The sequence below is a fragment of the Berghia stephanieae genome, chromosome 5, assembly GCF_034508935.2.
Source record: "Berghia stephanieae isolate SIO BIC M18660-M18661 chromosome 5, UCSD_Bste_1.3, whole genome shotgun sequence".
Classification (NCBI taxonomy): domain Eukaryota; kingdom Metazoa; phylum Mollusca; class Gastropoda; order Nudibranchia; family Aeolidiidae; genus Berghia; species Berghia stephanieae.
This window is the reverse complement of record NC_088364.1, coordinates 45,041,334-45,061,346: the sequence shown is the minus strand read 5'-3', so window position 1 is coordinate 45,061,346 and position 20,013 is coordinate 45,041,334. Positions and strand designations below refer to the sequence as shown.

Sequence of the window (20,013 nt, the reverse complement as noted above, 5' to 3'; positions counted from 1 at the left end):
AATATCGATCGATTTCGTAATTTCGCGCGAAGTCCCAGGTTTGAGAGTTTTTGCCAAGATGAGGGTCATTTAAATCAATCGATATTTAAAGGACGAGTTTTCTGGCCATTAAAAAAAATACGAGTTGCTTTAGTTTTTTTTTTTTGTTTTGTTTTGTTTTTGTTTTTTTTTTTTGTTTTTTTGTTTTTTGTTGTTATTTTGTTGTTTTTTTTTTTTTTTTTTTTTTTTTTTTGGGGGGGGGGGGGGGGGGGGGGGGGGGGGGAGGAATTGGGGAAAGGCCAGCATCGAATTTTTTCCAGAGACCGACAGTCAAATAAATAATCAATTAGAATAAATTTGGCATTTCCAATTCCTAATCTTTGAAATCTGAAATGAGCAGTAACGATAATAGCAAAACTAAATGAAGCGGCGACCTTTTTATATAGCGCAACATTCAGTAAAATATGCTCAAAGCTTTTAACAATGACCCTTATCAAAATTTGTGACGCAAATATTTTGACGAAACGGGATGCCAGTGAGGACGATTACAATTTGTTCCTATGGAAAGAACTCTTTTACCGACCACGTACTCATTTTACACTTGAGTATGTTGGAAAACATGGCTAAAGATTCTTTTCCCCGGAATTCAACTTTGAGGTGACCACGACGAGGATTGAACTAGGCAACTCTAGTCCAGGAGTCGAGTGACTTACCACAAAACTACAAAGCCGTGTGGGAGACAACAAAGGTAACATTCGATGTTGCCAGTTTGGCGTTCGTCATGCCAAATTATAAAAATCAGAATGTTAACAATAACTCTTCAACATAACATTTGTTTGTTTTTGTTTGGTTTATATTCCATTTACTTTTTTTCTTTTTTACAAATTGATTCGTCATTGAATTATCTATTCTTCTATTTTCATGTCACATTTATTGATAAAGTTTAAGTCGATATAAAATTCATAAATCTATGCTTTATTTATATATTATTTTCGAGTACGAAGGGATACTTGATGAAATGGTTGCAATCGGAAAAGATAAATTTACTTTTTAATTTATGATATAATAACTTGGCATTTTTTACAACTTTATTTCTTTCAAATCTGTTACCCTTCGCCTAAATCTAGTTTCATGTAGATAACGATCATATGTTGAAACTTGTATCGGAAGTTAAAATAATCATAATTGTACCTATTGTGTCTTCTATCTCCCTATAGTTGTTTCCTTTCTTTGTCTTGGAATGAGATACTTGGTTTTGTCCTAGCCCTGGACTGATATTTACATATTAGATATGATTTGTAACCATTTGAGTGTATTCCTCTTAGCGTGGACCTGTGCTTGTGCCTGAATGAGACTTGTAGGTGATCTCAACTAAGTACTTTGATAGTGTGCTCTTGGAATCTACACCTGTTCCTATTTAAGATTGATGAAGCCAGACTTGTTATAAAGATGTGTTCACTCATTCATTGGCGGATAATAAATATATAATGTTTAAATAATATACATATTGTATCTACGTTCAAATCAAGACATAACTTCATTTCCTTGTGATACTGTATAGACTGGCTAACACCTTCATAATTTGTAGCCAATATTATATACTTAATATTTGTTGACCTGCAATTTCCTAAAATTTACCAAACATTTTGCCAATCACTCAGCTGGCAAGTAAGCCTGATTTTTTTGTGTGATAACTATGCAGAACAGAGCATCTGATTTTTAAATTGGGTCAATGCTATACTTTTTAGCACCATGCTGCGAAATACACAATTAGTTAACATTATGCTTTACTATGATATAAGTATCTTTAGAAAGGCATCACACCATCATGTGTATTGTAGACAATGGTGTTACATTATAGTATTTAGTCACGTATCCTTTGAAGACTATTAAAAAATGAAAATTTGGCAAGTTATGGATTCGCTTTTTTTTTTTTTTTTTTACTTTAGAGGTCTTTGGTTCAAATGCCAGCTCACAATTATTTGAAATCTCCCTAATGGTCACCTGTCATAAAACATAAAAAAATTATATATATATTTTGTTTTCATTTTTTGAAAATAATCTCCTTAACCTGCTGTTTGGTTTGACTCTAACCCTGTATCATTGGGTGGGGATCCTGACCTCCCATAGTGGGCAGGGAGGTACATTCTGTGTCTTCTATCCCCCAAACCCGTTTTCCAATTGTTACCTGTCATTGTCTTGGAATGAGATTACTTAGTTTTGTCCTGATCCTTGCCGGAGTTCCTTGACTGGGAGGGAAACAGTCGAATGTATAGTTATAGTTTTGGGAGATGATATTTTTTTCCTTGTAAATCATCTCTCTATTATGCATTGTATTATGTTTAGTTTACATATTATAATATATGATTGGTAAACATTTGAGTGTATTCCTCTTAGCTGGGACCTGTGCTTGTGTCTGGATGAGACTTTTAGGTGATCTCAAACTAAGTACTTTGACGGTGTGCTCTTGGAATCTACATCTGTTCCCTATTTGAACCAGTTCCCCTTTGTCTTACCTTTTCTTTTGTGCTTTAATTGTAATTCTAGAACTTTTTACTATCCCATTTTCTCCCTTTTTACTGGCGCTGATATGACCTTAATGTGTTGCTAGCGCCGTAAAACCCTTAAAAACAAAAAAAAAAAAACAAACAAAAACAACCCTGTATCATATGTTACTATTCTTACTGTACTCCCAAAGATAAAATTAATAGCATTGTGACTCGAGATTTAATGGAGCTAGAGCTGCACCACCACCACCACCACCACTACTACTACTACTACTACTACTACTACTACTACTACTACTACTACTACTACTACTACTACTACTACTGCTACTACTAGTACTGCTTATTTAATGAAAGGGATTAAATAGGAGTTAGAGATAAAAATCTGAAAAGGTATGCATGGAACAGTGCCAGACAAAGGAGGAAAAAAAATGACGTCGAGAAAAAGTCATCCAATTCCATAAAAAGTATTTTTTTTTAAATGAACATAACAGCTTTAAAAAAGAACAAAATATTTTTACAAAATTTTGTTCTTTTTTGGAGCTGTTATATTCATGTTTGTTTCTTACTTTTTACAGTCCACAGCTTCTAGCAGCTTAGTATCACCCATTCCATACATACACTACTTTTTAGATTTTTACCTTACGCCATGTCTACTCTTTCATTTCTCACTTCGATAAGGAGTTATTATCAGATGAGTAAAGTAATTCTGATATGAAAAAAAAAATGCAGTCTGGCTATTTCAGGATGAAGCTTATGACATGATATCGCATTCTGTAAACGACTTGGACAAGTTTATGATTTGTTAACTGGTGACAGAATTTTGTATTGGTAATTTTTGGAAAACTGTTTAGAAAATCTATGTACTTTTGTCACAATAAACAGTGGTTTACACATCAACAAACTTATCTGAAATATATGTAACTACAAGTACATTGGTGGTATGCTCTTTGAATCTACATCTGATTCCTATTTGTTCTCAGTTCGCCTATGTCTTACTTTTTCTTGGGTGCTTTAATTGTCATTCTATAACTTTTTACTATCCCATTTTCTTCCTTTTTACTGGCGCTGATATAACCTAAATGTGTTGCAAGCGCCGTAAAACCCTTAAAAACAAAAACATATGTCTGTCTGGATGATACGTTTAGGAGATCTCAAACTAAGTACGCTGACTGTAAACTCTTGGAATCTACATCTGTTCCCTGTCTTACTTTTTCTCACATGCTTTTAATTGTAAATCTAGAATTTTACGGTTATACCATTTTCAACTTTACTTATTACTCGTGCTGAAATTACCTAGATGTCACAAGTTTTCCAATTTGCTTGTCTTTGTCTTGGAATGAAATTACTTAGTTTTATCCTGGCCCTCTGGGTGGGGATCCTGCCCTCCCATAGTGGGCAGGGAGGTACTTACTGTGTCTTCTATCCCCCTATATCTGTTTTCCAACTAGTTTTCTGTCTTTGTCTTGGAATGAGATTACTTGGTTTTGTCCTGGCCCTGACCGGATACCCTTGGTGAGAGGAAAACAGTCAAATCTATAATTAGTTTTGGGAGATGATATTTTTTTCCTTGTAAAATCTCTGTTATGTAATGTATTATGTTTTGTTTACATATTTTATATGATTTGTAAATACATGTATACGAGTGTATTCCTCTTTGTGGGGACCTGTGCTTGTGACTGGATAAGACTTTTGGGTGATCTCAAACTAAGTACTTCGATAGTGTGCTCTTGGAATCTACATCTGTTCCCTATTTGAACAAATTCTCATTTGTCTTACTTTTTCTTGGGTGATTTAATTGTAATTTTAGAACTTATTACTATCCCATTTTCTCCCTTTTTACTGGGTGGGGATCCTGACCTCCCATAGCGGGCAGGGAGGTCCATACTGTGTCTTCTATCCCCTTATATCTCTGTTTTCCAACATGCATTCTGTCTTTGTCTTGGAATAAGGTTACTTGGTTTTGTCCTGGCCCTGGTTGGAGTCTTGGCTGGGAGGGAAACAGTCAAATGCATAGTTATTGTTTTGGGAGATATTTTTTTTCCTTTTAAATCATCTCTCTGTTATGTATTATTATATTTGTTATTTTTAGTGTATAATGTAAGCATTTGAGTGTATTCCTCTCTGTTGGATTTTGTGCTTGTGTCCGGATGAGACTTATAGGTGATCTCAAACTAAGTACATTGGTGGTATGCTCTTGGAATCTACATCTGATCCCTATTTGTTCCCAGTTCCCCTTTGTCTTACCTTTTCTTGGGTACTTTAATTGTAATTCTAGAACTTTTTACTATCCATTTTCTTCCTTTTTACTGGCGCTGATATAACCTAAATGTGTTGCAAGCGCCGTAAAACCCTTAAAAACAAACAAAAACAATTATCCTGGCCCTGGCCTGATACCCTGGCTGGGAGGGAAACAGTGGAAGATGATATTTTTTTTGTCTTGTAAATCATCTCTCTGTTATCCAGTTATTTATTTATTTTTTTTTTTTTACATATGTATGATTTTTAAACATTTGAGTGTGTTCCTCTTAGTGGGGACCTGTGCTTGTGTCAGGATGAGACATTTAAGTGATCTCAAACTAAGTTACACTGATAGTGTGCTCTTGGAATCTACATCTGTTCCCTTTTTGTTCTGATTTGTCTTTCTTTTCTTAGGTACTTTAAATGTAATTCTAGAACTTTTTACAATTCCATTTTCGTCACTTTTATTGGCGCTGATATGACCTCAAACCTCAATGTGTTGCAAGCGCTGTAAAATATGGAAAACTCAAGAACAAAGCAAAACAGTTAGTCCCTTTGTATGGTTTCTAGTAACTGTCCTTGTCCCGGAATCAGAGGGATGGGAACACTGGCTTCCTGAATCAATGGGTTCTAAATCGGTCCACGCCCTTGCTATCTTTTCTATACCTCTATTTCATTTGCCATTCTCGTGTGACTGTGTTCTAGAATTAGACCACTGGACTTCAACTGAGCCCAGTCTGAAGTCTTCCGCTGAGAGATGGAGAGGGACTGTCAGATGGATTTTTCTCTTTAGGAGAGATACTCCCCCCCCCCTTTTGTTTTGTTTTGTGTGTCAACATTTGAGTGTAATCGAATGGGCGGGTGGTTGGATGGGAGCATCACCCTTGAATCATATATCTATGATGTTCGCATGGGTGTACGATCCGATAGTGATGTCGTTTCTTCTTCTCTTTACAAGCCTATCCTGCTTCTTTGGTTTGTGATTGTATTTTTGACAGGGGATATTTTTTTTTTCTGTAAATCTTCTGCCTGTTTGTTCTTGGTTATTTATAATTTAGCTTATGATATCTTTAGGTTATGATTTTGATTTACATTTGTACTATTTTTGTTAGATTGCTTGTTTTTTTTGTTTCAGCGGTCTCTCATATAACCTCAATTGTGTTGGAAGAGACCTAAAGCAACAAACAAAAAATAATCGAATGGAGATCCCTTGGCAGTGTTGATGTGGGACATTTGTCTTCAGATTTGCCAACTTTTCAGAAACAAAATTCATGGGAAAATCTGTTTTTTAAAATGTTTTTAAGGGTTTTACGGCGCTTGCAACACATTAAGGTCATATCAGCGCCAGTAAAAAGGAAGAAAATGGGATAGTAAAAGGTTTAGAATTACAATTAAAGCACACAAGAAAAGGTAAGACAAAGGGGAATTGGTTCAAATAGGAAACAGATGTAGATTCCAAGAGCACACTATCAAAGTACTTAGTTTTGAGATCACCTAAAAGTCTCATCCAGACACAAGCATGGGTCCCCGCTAAGAGGAATACACTCAAATGTTTACAATTCATAACTAATATGTAAACAAAACACAATACAGTGCATAACAGAGAGATGATTTACAAGACAAAAAATATCATCTCCCAAAACTATACATTTAACTGTTTCCCTTCCAGCTAAGGTATCAGGCTGGGGCCAGGACAAAACCAAGTAATCTCATTCCAAGACAAAGACAGAAAGCAAGTTAGAAAACAGATATAGGGGGATAGAAGACACGGCAAGTACCTCCCTGCCCACTCTGGGAGGTCAGGAACCCCACCCAGGGGAAAATCTGTGTTTTACATGAAGATATGATGATGACGATAATGGTGATGGTTGTGGGGATAGTGATGATGCTTTTTCTGGATACACATTTAAAAACGGTTTTTTAAAAACCCCCAAAAAGTGGGGAAATAGATGTAAATTATGGAAATCATGAATGAGAACAAATATCAGGCATTTTCGGATAAAATTAGGAGAGTCAGGAGGTCTTCGTCCGTCTTACCAGATAAGACATCATGAATTTGTGTCACTGAAAAAGGCTCTTTACTCACCTTCTCTCACAGCATTCTGATGTAAAATGAGTACCCGGCCAGTAAAATGAGTACCCGGCCAGTAGCAGTGTTGTCTATCAAAAAAAAATATTGCAATACCGCCATACAGGACTTGTTTCAACATGGTTGCTGCTGGCTCAAGATCCCTTGTAAAGCACTTTGTGTGCATTCAGTGGATATTGCGTTTTGTTACAGCTCGCATCTTTTTCTTTTCTCTCGCATACTAAACATAAACAAATAACAAGGCTAAAATGATCAAATGATAATTTTCCAAAAGATTTATTTGTAATAATCAGAAGAGCAGCATTCATACACAAAAGTAGACCCCATTCTTAACAATAATAATAAATAGTTAAGGCCATTCATCTCCACGAACACTCAAGATTAAAAAAAGATTGCTTTATATCCAATGTTGTTAATTATTAATAAAAATAATTGTTGTACTCAATATTTGCATCAGTCCCTGTCTGAAAATGAATTTGGTGTGAGAAATGGCACAGAAGAACACCCCACATTTTGATGATGTCATCACCGGTCCATCGAAATTCTATTATTAGTAATAGCAATCACCTACTTTATATGTAAAAATAGTGCTAGGACTTGAACCCCTCAGAGCAGTGGCTTAGGAAAGTGTTACAACTGCCATTATTACTACTTTGTCACTGCTGTTCCTTAAAATAACAACTTAACCCCCAGCTCCCTCCCACAATATGTAATATATGTAAACCATGAACAAATAAATTAACATTTATAATAGCTTATTGTACAACAAGAAGATGAAAATTTTGCCATTTAAAAAAATAAGAAATCGATAATTTGAGATGATTTGGGATCAAAAGTTGCAATTTGTCAAGTGAGTAACAACCATACGTCATAGAAATTCTATTTCATTGCTACATAGACACATTGAAGTGACATCAACAGACGTTTATTTAATACTTGTAAGTATACATAAGTTGAAATGAATAACTCGCGATCTGTCTGTTAACGAAAAACAAAACCGATTCATTCATCGAGGATCCACAGGAAAATAAGAGAAAAAGACAAGGTAAACCATTAAGTGTATGTGGGGGTGGCTTTCACTTCAATGAGTGTGTTAGAATGATGGGTATACTGTTATTTCAAATTAAATCACCGATTTGTAAACAAGCACCTGAATTTGAGCAAATTTCTATTACAAAAAGAAGGGCCCAGAGAGAGAGAGAGAGAGAAAATCATGATATATACAAAGAAATGAGCTTAATCCGCTTTGTAGCCAAAGCAATTTGTTATTCTGGCTGGAATGGCCGCCAATTTCCCCACTGGAAATGTGCACACTAGTGGTTTGCACTTTGCATCGAAATTTATTTTTAAAAAAAACAAAAACAAATCCAAATGGACACTACTAGGTAATTATTTTCTTGGCACATTCAGAACTATAAAACATATACCATATGCCACGCTTTACTCTTATCAAATAGTTTGGTTGACAAAGTGACTCGTTTCTACATTGAAACTTAATAATGGGAATGAGTTGTTTTAAAATCTAACATTAATCTATTCACACAACTTCAGATTTAATTGTTTCCAGCAAAAGAATAGAAATAATTTGGGTCAAGGGTTGTTTGTTTCTTACAAAAAAAAAATCAAAAAAAAAATCACAAGATTTGGCTTTACAGAAAAAAAATATAAATAAAACAAACAGAAACTACAGAATTGCGTAATTTTAAAAAATCCCCATAAAAACCCCACACGGATTGCATATCTTATATGTTCTCTAAGAAAAAAAATTACCCGATTTCTTATTTGTGGACAAAAAAAATATTCAAGCTTTAAAAAGTGGAAAGGTGTTTGAATGTATAGGTCGTGCTGCAGAGATGTTTGCATTAAATATGTAATACATTATTGACCAATGACATGAAATCACCTGATCTTTTTGTTTTTGTTTTTAAGGGTTTTACGGTGCTTGCAACACATTAAGGTCATATCAGCGCCAGTAAAAAGGAAGAAAATGGGAAAGTAAAAAGTTCTAGAATTACAATTAAAGCATTCAAGAATAAGGCAGACAAAGGGGAATTGGTTCAAATAGGGAACAGACGTAGATTCCAAGAGCATACTATCAAAGTACTTAGTTTGAGATCACCTAAAAATCTTATCCAGACACAAGCACAGGTCCCCACGAAGAGGAATACATTCAAATGTTGACAAATCATATAAAATACATTTAATACAAAACATAATACAGTGCATAACAGAGAGATGATTTACAAGGAAAAAAATATCATCTCCCAAAACTAACTACACATTTGACTGTTTCCCTCCCATTCAGGGTATCCGACCAGGGCCTAGACAAAACCAAGTAATCTCATTCCCAGACAAAGACAGAAAGCATGTTGGAAAACAGACATAAGGGGATAGAAGACACAGTATGTACCTCCCTGCTCACGATGGGAGGTCAGGAATCACCTGATCTAGATGCAAGAAAATTAGATGGGTTTAGATTAACATGATACCAAGAAGATGCTCAATGAGTGTCTCTTTGCATGAATAATTGAGGACAATAAAATCATCCGTAGGTCAAATATTTGTAGCGAAAACATGTTGACATTATAACAACTTTACTTATCTCCTTAATGTTTTTTTTTTGTCTTCTAAATTATTTTTAAAAGGGTTATAGGTCGACAGCACATACAACACATTTAGGTCATATAAGCACCAGTAAAAAGGAAGAAAATGGGATAGTTAAAAGTTCTAGAAATACAATTAAAGCATCCAAGAAAAAGTAAGACAAAAGGGAATTGGTTCAAATAGGGAGCAGATATAGATTCAAAGAGCACACAATCAGTGTACTTAGTTTGAGATCGCCTAATGTCTCATCCTAACACAAGTACAGGTTCCCACTGAGAGGAACACACTCAAATGTTTACAAATTACAAATCATAATATAAAAATAAGATATGTAAAATAAAAATAATACAATGCGTAACAGAAAGATGACTTACAAGGAAAAAAATATCATCTCCCAAAATAATAACTATGCATTTGACTGTTTCCCTCCCAGCTAGGACTCTGGCCAGGGCCAGGACAAAACAAAGTAATCTCATTCCAAGACAAAGACAGAAAGCATGTTGGAAAACAGATATAAGGGGATAGAAGACACAGCATGTACCCCCTGCCCACTATGGGAGGTCAGGAACACCACCCAGACAGCATGATTAAACGTTAAACATTTTCTCTTAAAAACATAATAAGGCATGAGATGGAAGAAGAGGCAACAGCTAAATAGATCACTGGATCGGCAAAGTCAAGTCCAAGAGCTCTATTAAGACTGTGTTTCTTTTATTTTTGACTGCCTCTCTGGATACGGAAATTACTAATTCATCTTAATCCCCACCCCTATGAATAATCAAGATAAAAAATATCTAAACGACCCAGACATTGCTTATAAGTCCCTTACGAGTCAAACAGATGGGACAAATGAAAGAATATTGCCAGGGAGAAATAGGTGAAGAATGGTTTCTCTACCAGATTGAATTGACAGGAGGAATACAGTCTGTAACTTACTTTAAAATATCAATACCACAACATTCATTTTTACCAACAAGTGGATGAAATGTAAATACAATAATAAAACTAACTGATGATTTAAGATCTTGATAATGTCAACTCGAATAAATATTATGAATAATAAGTTGAAAATATTACTTTTGCAGCAAGAGATGATTTACAAGAGGAAAAAAAAAAATCACCTCCCAAAACGAATACTACACATTTGACTGTTCCCCTTTCTGCAACAGTCAGGGCAAAACCAAGTGATCCCATTCCAAAAACAAAGACAGAAAGCAACTAAAAAAACCCCCCAGAAAAAATGGGATAGAAGACACAGCAAGTGACCTCCTGCACGCCATGGGAGGTCAAAGGCCCTGCCCAGTCCCCAGGGTTGAATTTACTCTTGACACCAGTAACGGAACAATAAAATTTAACAAGAGCTGACCTTCAGGCCTACTGACCTATTATCTGAGGTCCACAATGCCCGATTATTTACTGTTATGACAACCATTTGATAGAGAATGATGACAAAATAATACAGCAGAATACAAAGCTCTAAGCTTATATATCCATTCAATGTTTGAATTAAGAAAATATAAAACATTTTCCTGAATAAGAATAATAAAATTTGGCGATGGTAATAGGGTAGGCGGATGGGGGGGGGGGAAGGGAGAGAGAGAGAGAGAGAGAGAGAGAGAGACAGAGAGAGAGAGAGAGAGAGAGAGAGAGAGACAGAGAGAGTGTATACAAAATTCTGACAAAGGAGGGGATGAAAAATAATTCAACAGAAATTAAAGATGGCTGCCTTATTTATGTGGAGGAACAAGCCTGTTATCACTTGTCTAACACAAAGACTGGTGACAATTTGAACAAATGTTCTTTTTTTCCTCCATTAAATCCCAATGAGGATAAATAAAATTTCCAGGGAAAAACAAACCAAAACTTAAGAAATGGTTCTAGAGAATTAGAAAAGCCATGAACCATTTATTCTCTAGTAATCAATGATTGCTTTTACTCTCCATTCAAAACTGTTTCACATCACAAACTAAAAAATTTGAAAGATAGTGAGACAGAGAGAGCAAACTAAGATGGACATCGCTGACCTATATTACAATAACAATCTATTTTGTAAGTCATCTATCATTTTGAAAGAAGAAACAGGTTGTCAGCAATACAACTTGAATAAATGAATCATAGTAACAATGGGCAAATACAGAAATACATTGATGATAAATGTACATAGATTTGTAATAGTACTATTTACAAATGAAATTTACAACAGGGCACAAAGAGACATTGGAAAAGGACATTGAACATTTCAATTTTTATAGAATATATATAATTGCAGTGTTAAGCTATGGGCTGAAAATATATATTCAACCAAATACTGTTTTTGAAGTTTTACATTATTTGCAAAATACCTCTTCACACAGATGGATTAAAATATACAAACTGAATAACTGTCAAAGACAAGCCATCAATTCCATGTACTACTTCCTAGCTGATATCAAACCCTTTGTCGGCTTGAAACAAACATCAAAAGTGATGATACAGGGTCAGTTACAGAGGAGAGAATAATGTGGGAAAACTTTTTAAAATATTAGCATACACAGATTAAAAAAAAAAAAATCGCCTCAATTTTACCTGGCATGGTATCACAACCTAATAACATAAGAATCATTCATGGCTTTAGATTTATCACATGAGCTATTTTTAGCGCACTACTTAACACAAGTGAGGGTTGGTGTGCAGTAAAAAAAGATTCAATAAAACAATAGCCATCAAAGAATACCTTTATTTAACCCCTCAAAGTAAGATTCTTAGATATTTCAAAATCATAATTTAGTAAAAGGCTTAATCTGCACCGAATTCAAGAGACCGATAGTGATCATTTAAAAACACTACTTACTTCTTCAAACTATACCAGAAACCCCATCAACTTGGAATTTCCTATATTTCAATGGATTTGTATTTATACACATCAAAAGACTATTTCAGATGGCCAATCAGTCATCTATTCAAATTTTTATTCAACCGGTTCAAAGCATTATTCAAAGATTTTGATTTTATTAAGAAATGATAAGGTTTTCCAAGATTATGGGTGGAATAACAAAATCTTTTAAATGCATCATATTTTTTTTCACTTCACATTGAATCAAGATTATGATCTTGCATACTTCTTACTTTCTCCTCCCCTCCCTCCAATAAATAAAAATATCACTCAACTTCTTCACACTTTAAGCAGAATGGTAAGGGTTTTGTGTAAGTGTAAGTTATATTACTTGTGGCAGCATGATAAATCACAGCCCTACATCTGACAACCAAATATGAGGATAGCGTACGATTTACACTAGTGGTTTTCAAACTGCCATTAATGAACGAAGGACAATCCAAGGAAACTTGTATAATGAAAAGGCGTATTTCATTAATTTTGGCGGGAATTTTTTTTGCTTCAAATGTCAATGACAAGCTGGGGTCAATTTTCAATCCATTGATATATGAAGGAAAAGCGTTCCCAACAAATGACAAAAAAAAAAAGTGTTTCATCATTATATATCAATATATATATATTGTGCTGCGTGATCTGCCACATGTTTTTACTTGTAACTTAATACAAACTCAAAATGGTTAAGTCTATTTTGAAGCCCAACAATAAATCTAATATAAGCTCAGTGGTAGCTGGTGTCAGAAGGTTTGTGGATTAATCTGTAGACAATGGTGGTGATAATGATGATGATGACATGAAAAACTCAGATTCTGGTTCCCTTCAACTGCAAGACCTGAGGAAAAGAAGAATAAATTTTATGAAGATTTAAAAATATGGAATATCTAAATCTATATTCTATTTAATGTACAGATTGTAGCTGCTTTAATCACACTAAACCATTAAAAAAAGCGTCTGAATTTCTGATATGTGATGAACCCTCCTGATATCCATTCATAACCAACCATTTCACCAAAATAAACACAGTGACACAAGCATACGCACACAGAGAGTATCATATGTTATATGAGTTGTATATGCAATATCCTAAAAAAAAAAAGAAAAAAAAAAAGGTTTTAAACAATTTAAAACAATCAATTGTAGAAGATTATGTGATGATGTGGTGGTTCTCTGGCCACTGTGGATTTATTTATATAAGTTATGAAAAAGACCTGACATAAAAAGCGAGAGTTAAAAATCCGTATTTGAAGAAATTAAAAAAAATAAAATCTGAAGATGTAAGATGTCCACACATAAAAATCTAAAAAAATCTCCCTACCTTGGCCCTATCAGATGACTCATCTGTGCCATTAATGACAGATGGACATTCCTTTGAGACAACAAATAAAAACTCAGCATGGTCCTCTGTTCCATAGTTGTAGTGAGATCCAATGTTGATTAACTGGGAAAGTTAAAAAAAGAGGACAAAATAAATTATAGAAAATAAAATTTCTGGTTCAGACAAGGAATCCACATTACAGCCATCTTGATTAATATCTGCCAAAACAACATTATATTCCTTGACCTCCTACCAACACACACACACACACACAAAGAGGAGCCAATACATGTATTGTGCAATGGATGCTATGGCAACAGGTGTTACATAAGATCATTATTGCACTCTAAAATTGGTCTTTCCTAAAAAATAAAACAGAAAGAGCTAACAACTTGCCATTTAAGGGATAGAAATAACAAGCGGTATGACAAAGTTAGAGAAGGATTTTAATGACTGAGTGATTCAAAACATCTCAAGACAAACAAAACAAAACATTCTCTACTGTAAAAAAAAATAAAAAATAAATCTGATATTTTGTTTAAATATTGTAACTTTGTTGTACCACTTATTTGTACATTGTTCATATTTGGATCCGATTGTCGCTTGCTTCCGTGTGAAAAAAAAAGAAAGTTGTTCATCACTCAAGACTCTAAAGAGAGAAAGTGCAATATAAATATATTTAATCTGAATCTGAATGTTACTCAAAGTCGACTTAATTCTGAGTATTCGAGGACAGAGAGTTGTTGACAGTGATAGCCATTGTTGGTGTTAAAATTTTTTTTTTTTTTAAATGCGGGACGAGCGTTCCAGTCTTTGATAGTGCAGGTGCAAATTAATATTTGAAGATGTTTGATTCAGTAGATTAGTGTGTTAGTGTTATTGAGTGAGTTTTTCTTTGAATGCGTGAATTTGTACATCTGGTTGTTCTGGTGAGACAGACGTCATTTTGTTTGTAATATTGAACACAAGTATTAGTTGTTCATTCCGTCTGTCTGTAAGGGAGTTCATCCAAGCTTTGTGATCATGTCTGTTAGGCTGCTATGGGGAGCTGTAGCCATTGAGGACAAAACTTACAGCGGGTGCTGTACAGCTTCAATTGCTATCCAATTGTAGGTGTGGATCCCAAAATGTACAGAAATAGTCTAAGATTGATCTTATGAGTGTTTTGTAGGTGGTTTCTTTTAGGTCTGCATGGCAGTGTCTGATGTTCCGTTTGATGAACCCTAGCACTGAATTTGCTTTATTTATTATTTTGTTGATGTGTACTTGCCATTTAAGGTGTTCTTGTATAATGAGTGATTGTTCAGTGTGTAGTTAGATCAATGTGGTATTTTACTGCGGGATATTTACATCTTATAACATTTTGTAAATGTCTCCACATTATCACCACTTACCTGTTCAAATTTCCAGCCGTCTGGAATAGTGGACACCATCTGAGTCAGTTCCTGACCTGAGCATTGCATAACTCTGTACACATTCTTCATGAATGTCTGAGGATAACATGAAAAAAGCTTAGGACACAAAATTTCTCAAAGGACACACAGACCACTTTACATAATAAACAAAATTGAGATCCCTCTCCCCTGAAGCGATATAGAATGAATAAGATTGGTTTTGAGCATGTTGCATGTGGTGACCATGAAATAAATCATTCCATGGAGTCATATTATTTTTAGTACACGATTTATGTAATTATCGCACCCATCTAAATCAAAATAAAAATGGGGACAAGATGACATATTTGACATTGCAATCGATGCTTACTCTTATTAGATTTAGATAAGCAGGTAAATCCCTGACAAATTACAGCTTTGGAAAGTAAATTAAAATCTGGTAACTGACACACGTACATACACACCGCAATAATATTTTTCTCTAATATAAAAAATAATAACCCTTATAAAAATAAATAAAACCAACACTACCCCCCCCCCCCCCCAAAAAAAAAACCCAGAATTTAGGATTGTCTGAAAATGAGCATTATTATTATTATTCACTCCCACCTCCCCAAACTACCTGTAATAAATCAGAGATTTCCTTTGCCAAAACAAAAAAAAACAAACTGAAATTTTTTCGCATATGAAAATATCTAGTGCAAAGCTTCTCTCCATCAAATGATATAACGCTGAAATAATTTAAAATAATAAATATCCATCTATCTGTTGCCTTAAAAGAATTAATAATTTCATCTAAAAAACCCCCCAAAAAAAACATTAAAAAAAGAAAAACAAAAAACAATTCAAGTCTCTAGCAAAAAAAAAACAACAAAACAAAACAAAACAAAAACAAACAAACTGATAGCCAGAAGATTTAAAAAAGCTGGTTTTCCAGCTTCAACCAGAAAAGGACATCCCTAGTAACTGTTTTCAAAAGATCAAATTATTAATGCTTAATTTTGCTTGCCAGAATCAATACATTATCTCTGGACTTTCACCAAATCCCAACCTGCCAATGGACTTTGAGCCATCATTTTCACAGAAGCCACCACTTAAAACACCGGGTCCCCCCCCCCTCCCCCCACTCTTTAATTCTTATTAATCAATCATTACCTGGTTTTGTTTGGCATCCCTTTCGATGATTCTCTCTTTGACAATCTTTATCAATTCTGTAATGTTGTAAAACTCAGCCTCCTCCAAAACCCCTGCCACAATAAATAATGACAAAAATGAAATTAACACATTTTCTCCCACCCCTAATAGGTCCATTGTAATTGTACATTAACGACAAACTTCAATACAAAAGATCTCCCAAGTCACTTTTAATATTCATTTGTAAGAATCAATGACATGAACTGGCAAAATGGCACGATAGAACCAACAATTCACTCCTTTTAAAAAATATATACATACACCAAATGCACGTAGATTAATCCTGAGGACAATATCAGATGAACAAGGGAATGGGGTGGGGGGGGGGGTGTTAGAAAACAAAACCAAACGAACCAAAACAAATTGAGATCATAGCAAGGGAAAAGAATACACAAAATATTTTTAAAGTAGACGCTGAGCCAAAACAAGTTACAGTACCAGAGAGAGAGAGAGAGAGAGAGAGAGAGAGAGAGAGAGAGAGAGAGAGAGAGACAGACAGAAAGAGAGAGCATCAATACACTGACCTTCTTCGGCAAGATCTTTGTTTAAGACTAGTTTACCATGGCGGAGAAAATTAAGTACTGGACCAAAATATGTGGGATCCCTGTCTATCAAAAAGGCACCATCACTGTCCTGTCAATGGAAACAAAAAAAAAGAAGAATGTGAAATAAAAAATAATCTGTTTCCTGAAATTTTTTATAAGCTTCGTAGCACCTTTGAGACTTTTTGAAGCATCATGCTATCAGTTAGCACCTTTCAACTGTTTTAAATTACTTTCTTGAGTGGTAATTGAATCAAAGATGAGTAAAAGTAGTGATGGGGTATAACATCTATAAAAGAGAACCCTGTTTTGAAGTGTCAACAATTGTACAGCAAATGACAATATTAGATTAAACACTCTTTGAAAAAAGTGGATGATTTGTAAATAATAAATGCACAATAACATCTGGGTCAAATTACAGATCACATACATGGTACACATTATAACTTTTCAAGCACAAAAGTTAATGCCTAAAAATAAATTGGCTACAAATAGCTAAAACAAAGAATGGACAAACTTGCCAAGTACCTTGATAAAATCAGTTTACTAAGATTCTTCTCACTCATTTTTAAGGACACTGCCAGATTATGACAAACTCCTTTTCTATTCTTTTCGCAAATTATCTATAATGTTATCAAAAAAGTTACTGCCAAAATATAATGATGAGCAAGTAGTAGTAGTGGTACAGTGTGACTTGTTTACCCAGTCCATAAGTGATTATTCTGTGAGGATTTCTTGAGTAGCGATAAGTTTTATAATTCACACATTACACATATAAATGTTCACCATTTCCAAAACGATGCCTGCTTTTTTTTCTTCTTTTAGTTTGATAGGTATATTGACACCATAAGAGTCACAAATAAATTATCATAGATCCAAGTAAATATTTCATTACCCTCATAACTTTTTACCTTATCTGTGTTGAGATCGGAAGCTTCTTGTACAAGTCTATACAAAAATGACTTGTGGTCTCTGCTGAGAGTGGTCCTGGTTGTAAGAAAAGTTGTTCCTCCAACATTGAGTCGTACCCATTCATCCTTCCTGCAATCGTCACCAGTCTCCATTACTCCATTCATACCTCCACTGCCATTCGTCTGTGAAGCCATAGTTCTGTCACCGTTTAAAATAATACTAAGCACTTTTCCCCCAAATCAAAACAAATATCTATAACAAAGTAATAAGGTGCAGTTCGAATTAATGTCCATTTATTAAGTGCCCATCATTCTTAGCATCAAAAAGTAACAAGAAATTGGAGATGGAAAGGAAATGGGTTGAAAATTATTTGCAATACAACTCTTGTCACTTGGTATAAAGATCTTTAAGGCATCTGAAAATAAAGGAGAAATAATGGATTGGATGAAGTTACACAATGACCATGTCTTTTCTTTTCAGAACCTTATACTATGATTTATCCTGATTAAAATTAATGTAATTCATAATTGGATGATCAAAGTAAGCTGTGCACAATTTGTAACTTAAAAATAAAGTGATGAAAAAGTATCAAATCGACTTCTGGTGTCAATGTGCTTGAGGAAATGTGTCGAAGTCATTTGGGATCTTCGTAGTCTATGATGCACATGTGTCACTATTAAATTTTGAAAAAAGGAGGAATTTTTGCAGACTCGCATACAATTTGTAACAACAGGTTTGTTAATAAATCATATCCGATGATCTGAGTAGTGAAATGAGTCAGATGTAATTTTTTGTAAATAACCACTCATGGAGTGTGTCGACTAACAAATTTAGTCCCACGTTGAAATTAAGAATTTAGGAGTTTTGTGCAAGAGTTTATGTAAGCCACATCTTATAAGTTTAATAAACCCTTCTCGCCACAAATTAATAGATACCATTTGTTCACATTCAAATTCAATATGGACAGCTTTACAAGACAGACAGAAAGAATAACGACTAACTCTCATGTTAAAAAATACAAACACCATGTACAAAATGACGTCCAGCCCATCTCACCAGAACAACTAGAAATACAATGAAATACACACATTCAAAGAAAAACACACTCAAAAACACTAAATCACCAATCTACAAAAAAACATCTTCAAATATTCATTTGCACCCCGCACTATCAAAGACTGGAACGCTCTTCCAGAATCATGTGTGAACACAACAGATTTAGAAACATTTAAACGAAGATCATCAAAATTCTTCAGCCTAAACACCAACAATGGCTGTCACATTCAACAACTCTCCGCCCTTGAATACAAATACTCTGAATTGAGTCAACTTTCTAGTAAAACTCAGATTCAGATTAATTTTGATTAATATATGACAGTGACAGGGGAAAAAAATCTTTCTCAAAAACAGAAGAAATATAAATAATCAGAGTCAAAACAAATAAAAAAAAGGAGGGGTGGTGCGTGTTTGTGTGTGTGTGTGAGAGAGAGAGAGAGAGAGAGAGAGAGAGAGAGAGAGAGAGAGAGAGAGAGAGAGAGAGAGAGAGAGGGAAATAGATTGAGTGATTGAAAGAGAGAGAGAGAGAGAGAGAGAGAGAGAGAGAGAGAGAGAGAGAGAGAGAGAGGGGGGAGTGAGAGAGAAGTGAGAAAAGGGAGATTGAGTTGTTGAGTTGATTGAGAAAATGATAATGAATAATGATGTGTTCTGATATCACAGCACAATTAAGTATGGTGCAGAGTAGAGAAGAAAGGGGAATAAAATACACACCACAATGTAGCATCGAAATAGATCACAGTCGCTAGAATAATGTCAAAATTAATAACGCTCAAGCAAAAATTAAAATTAAACTCGTGAAGTGAAGAGAGATTGCTCACTCCAACATTACTTTGGACTCAGCTTGTACGAGAGAATGCATTGAATTCTAATTCTATGTAAAATAACGCATTCCCATCTACTACCCTTAACAATTAATCAAAAGGCATTGATGGGGTTTTTCAAACTGGGAATACCTACCATTCTAATAAAAGTATTTTTATTGACCGAAAGAAAAATCAATCCTCTGGTGCACACAAACAAGCCAAGGCTGAACTAAAAACAGTGACTTGATTATCAACTTCCGTAAGCAACAATCACGACTTTATTGACAACAAGATCTATAAATAGTAACTTCTATTTGGAGATCAAAGAGTAATATTGAAGTTCCAGTAAGTATACAAATTCTACAAATTTATCACTTCAATAATAGTGAAGAAATCAGAATTTATCCTTTCAGTTGAATATGAATGACATTCAAACCCAATCTCAAGATAAATTTACTGTTTAAAATGTGTTGTGAAAATAGCTAGCAACGCTGTTACCACAACAGCG

At 34.5% G+C, this 20,013-nt stretch overlaps 1 protein-coding gene across 1 annotated transcript; it reads right to left on the bottom strand.

The window, feature by feature from the left end:
* Positions 1–7,076: 7,076 nt before the first annotated feature.
* LOC144973003 (BTB/POZ domain-containing protein KCTD5-like) lies at positions 7,077–19,979 on the bottom strand. Its single transcript, XM_078914926.1, has 7 exons — positions 19,660–19,979; positions 17,646–18,061; positions 16,717–16,825; positions 16,154–16,245; positions 14,999–15,094; positions 13,605–13,727; positions 7,077–13,121 (listed from the first exon to the last, which is right to left on the bottom strand). Exons 2-7 carry the CDS (start codon positions 17,838–17,840, stop codon positions 13,092–13,094), a joined length of 645 nt encoding a protein of 214 aa, XP_078771052.1. The 5' UTR covers positions 17,841–18,061; positions 19,660–19,979; the 3' UTR covers positions 7,077–13,091.
* Between the last annotated feature and the right edge of the window lie 34 nt (positions 19,980–20,013).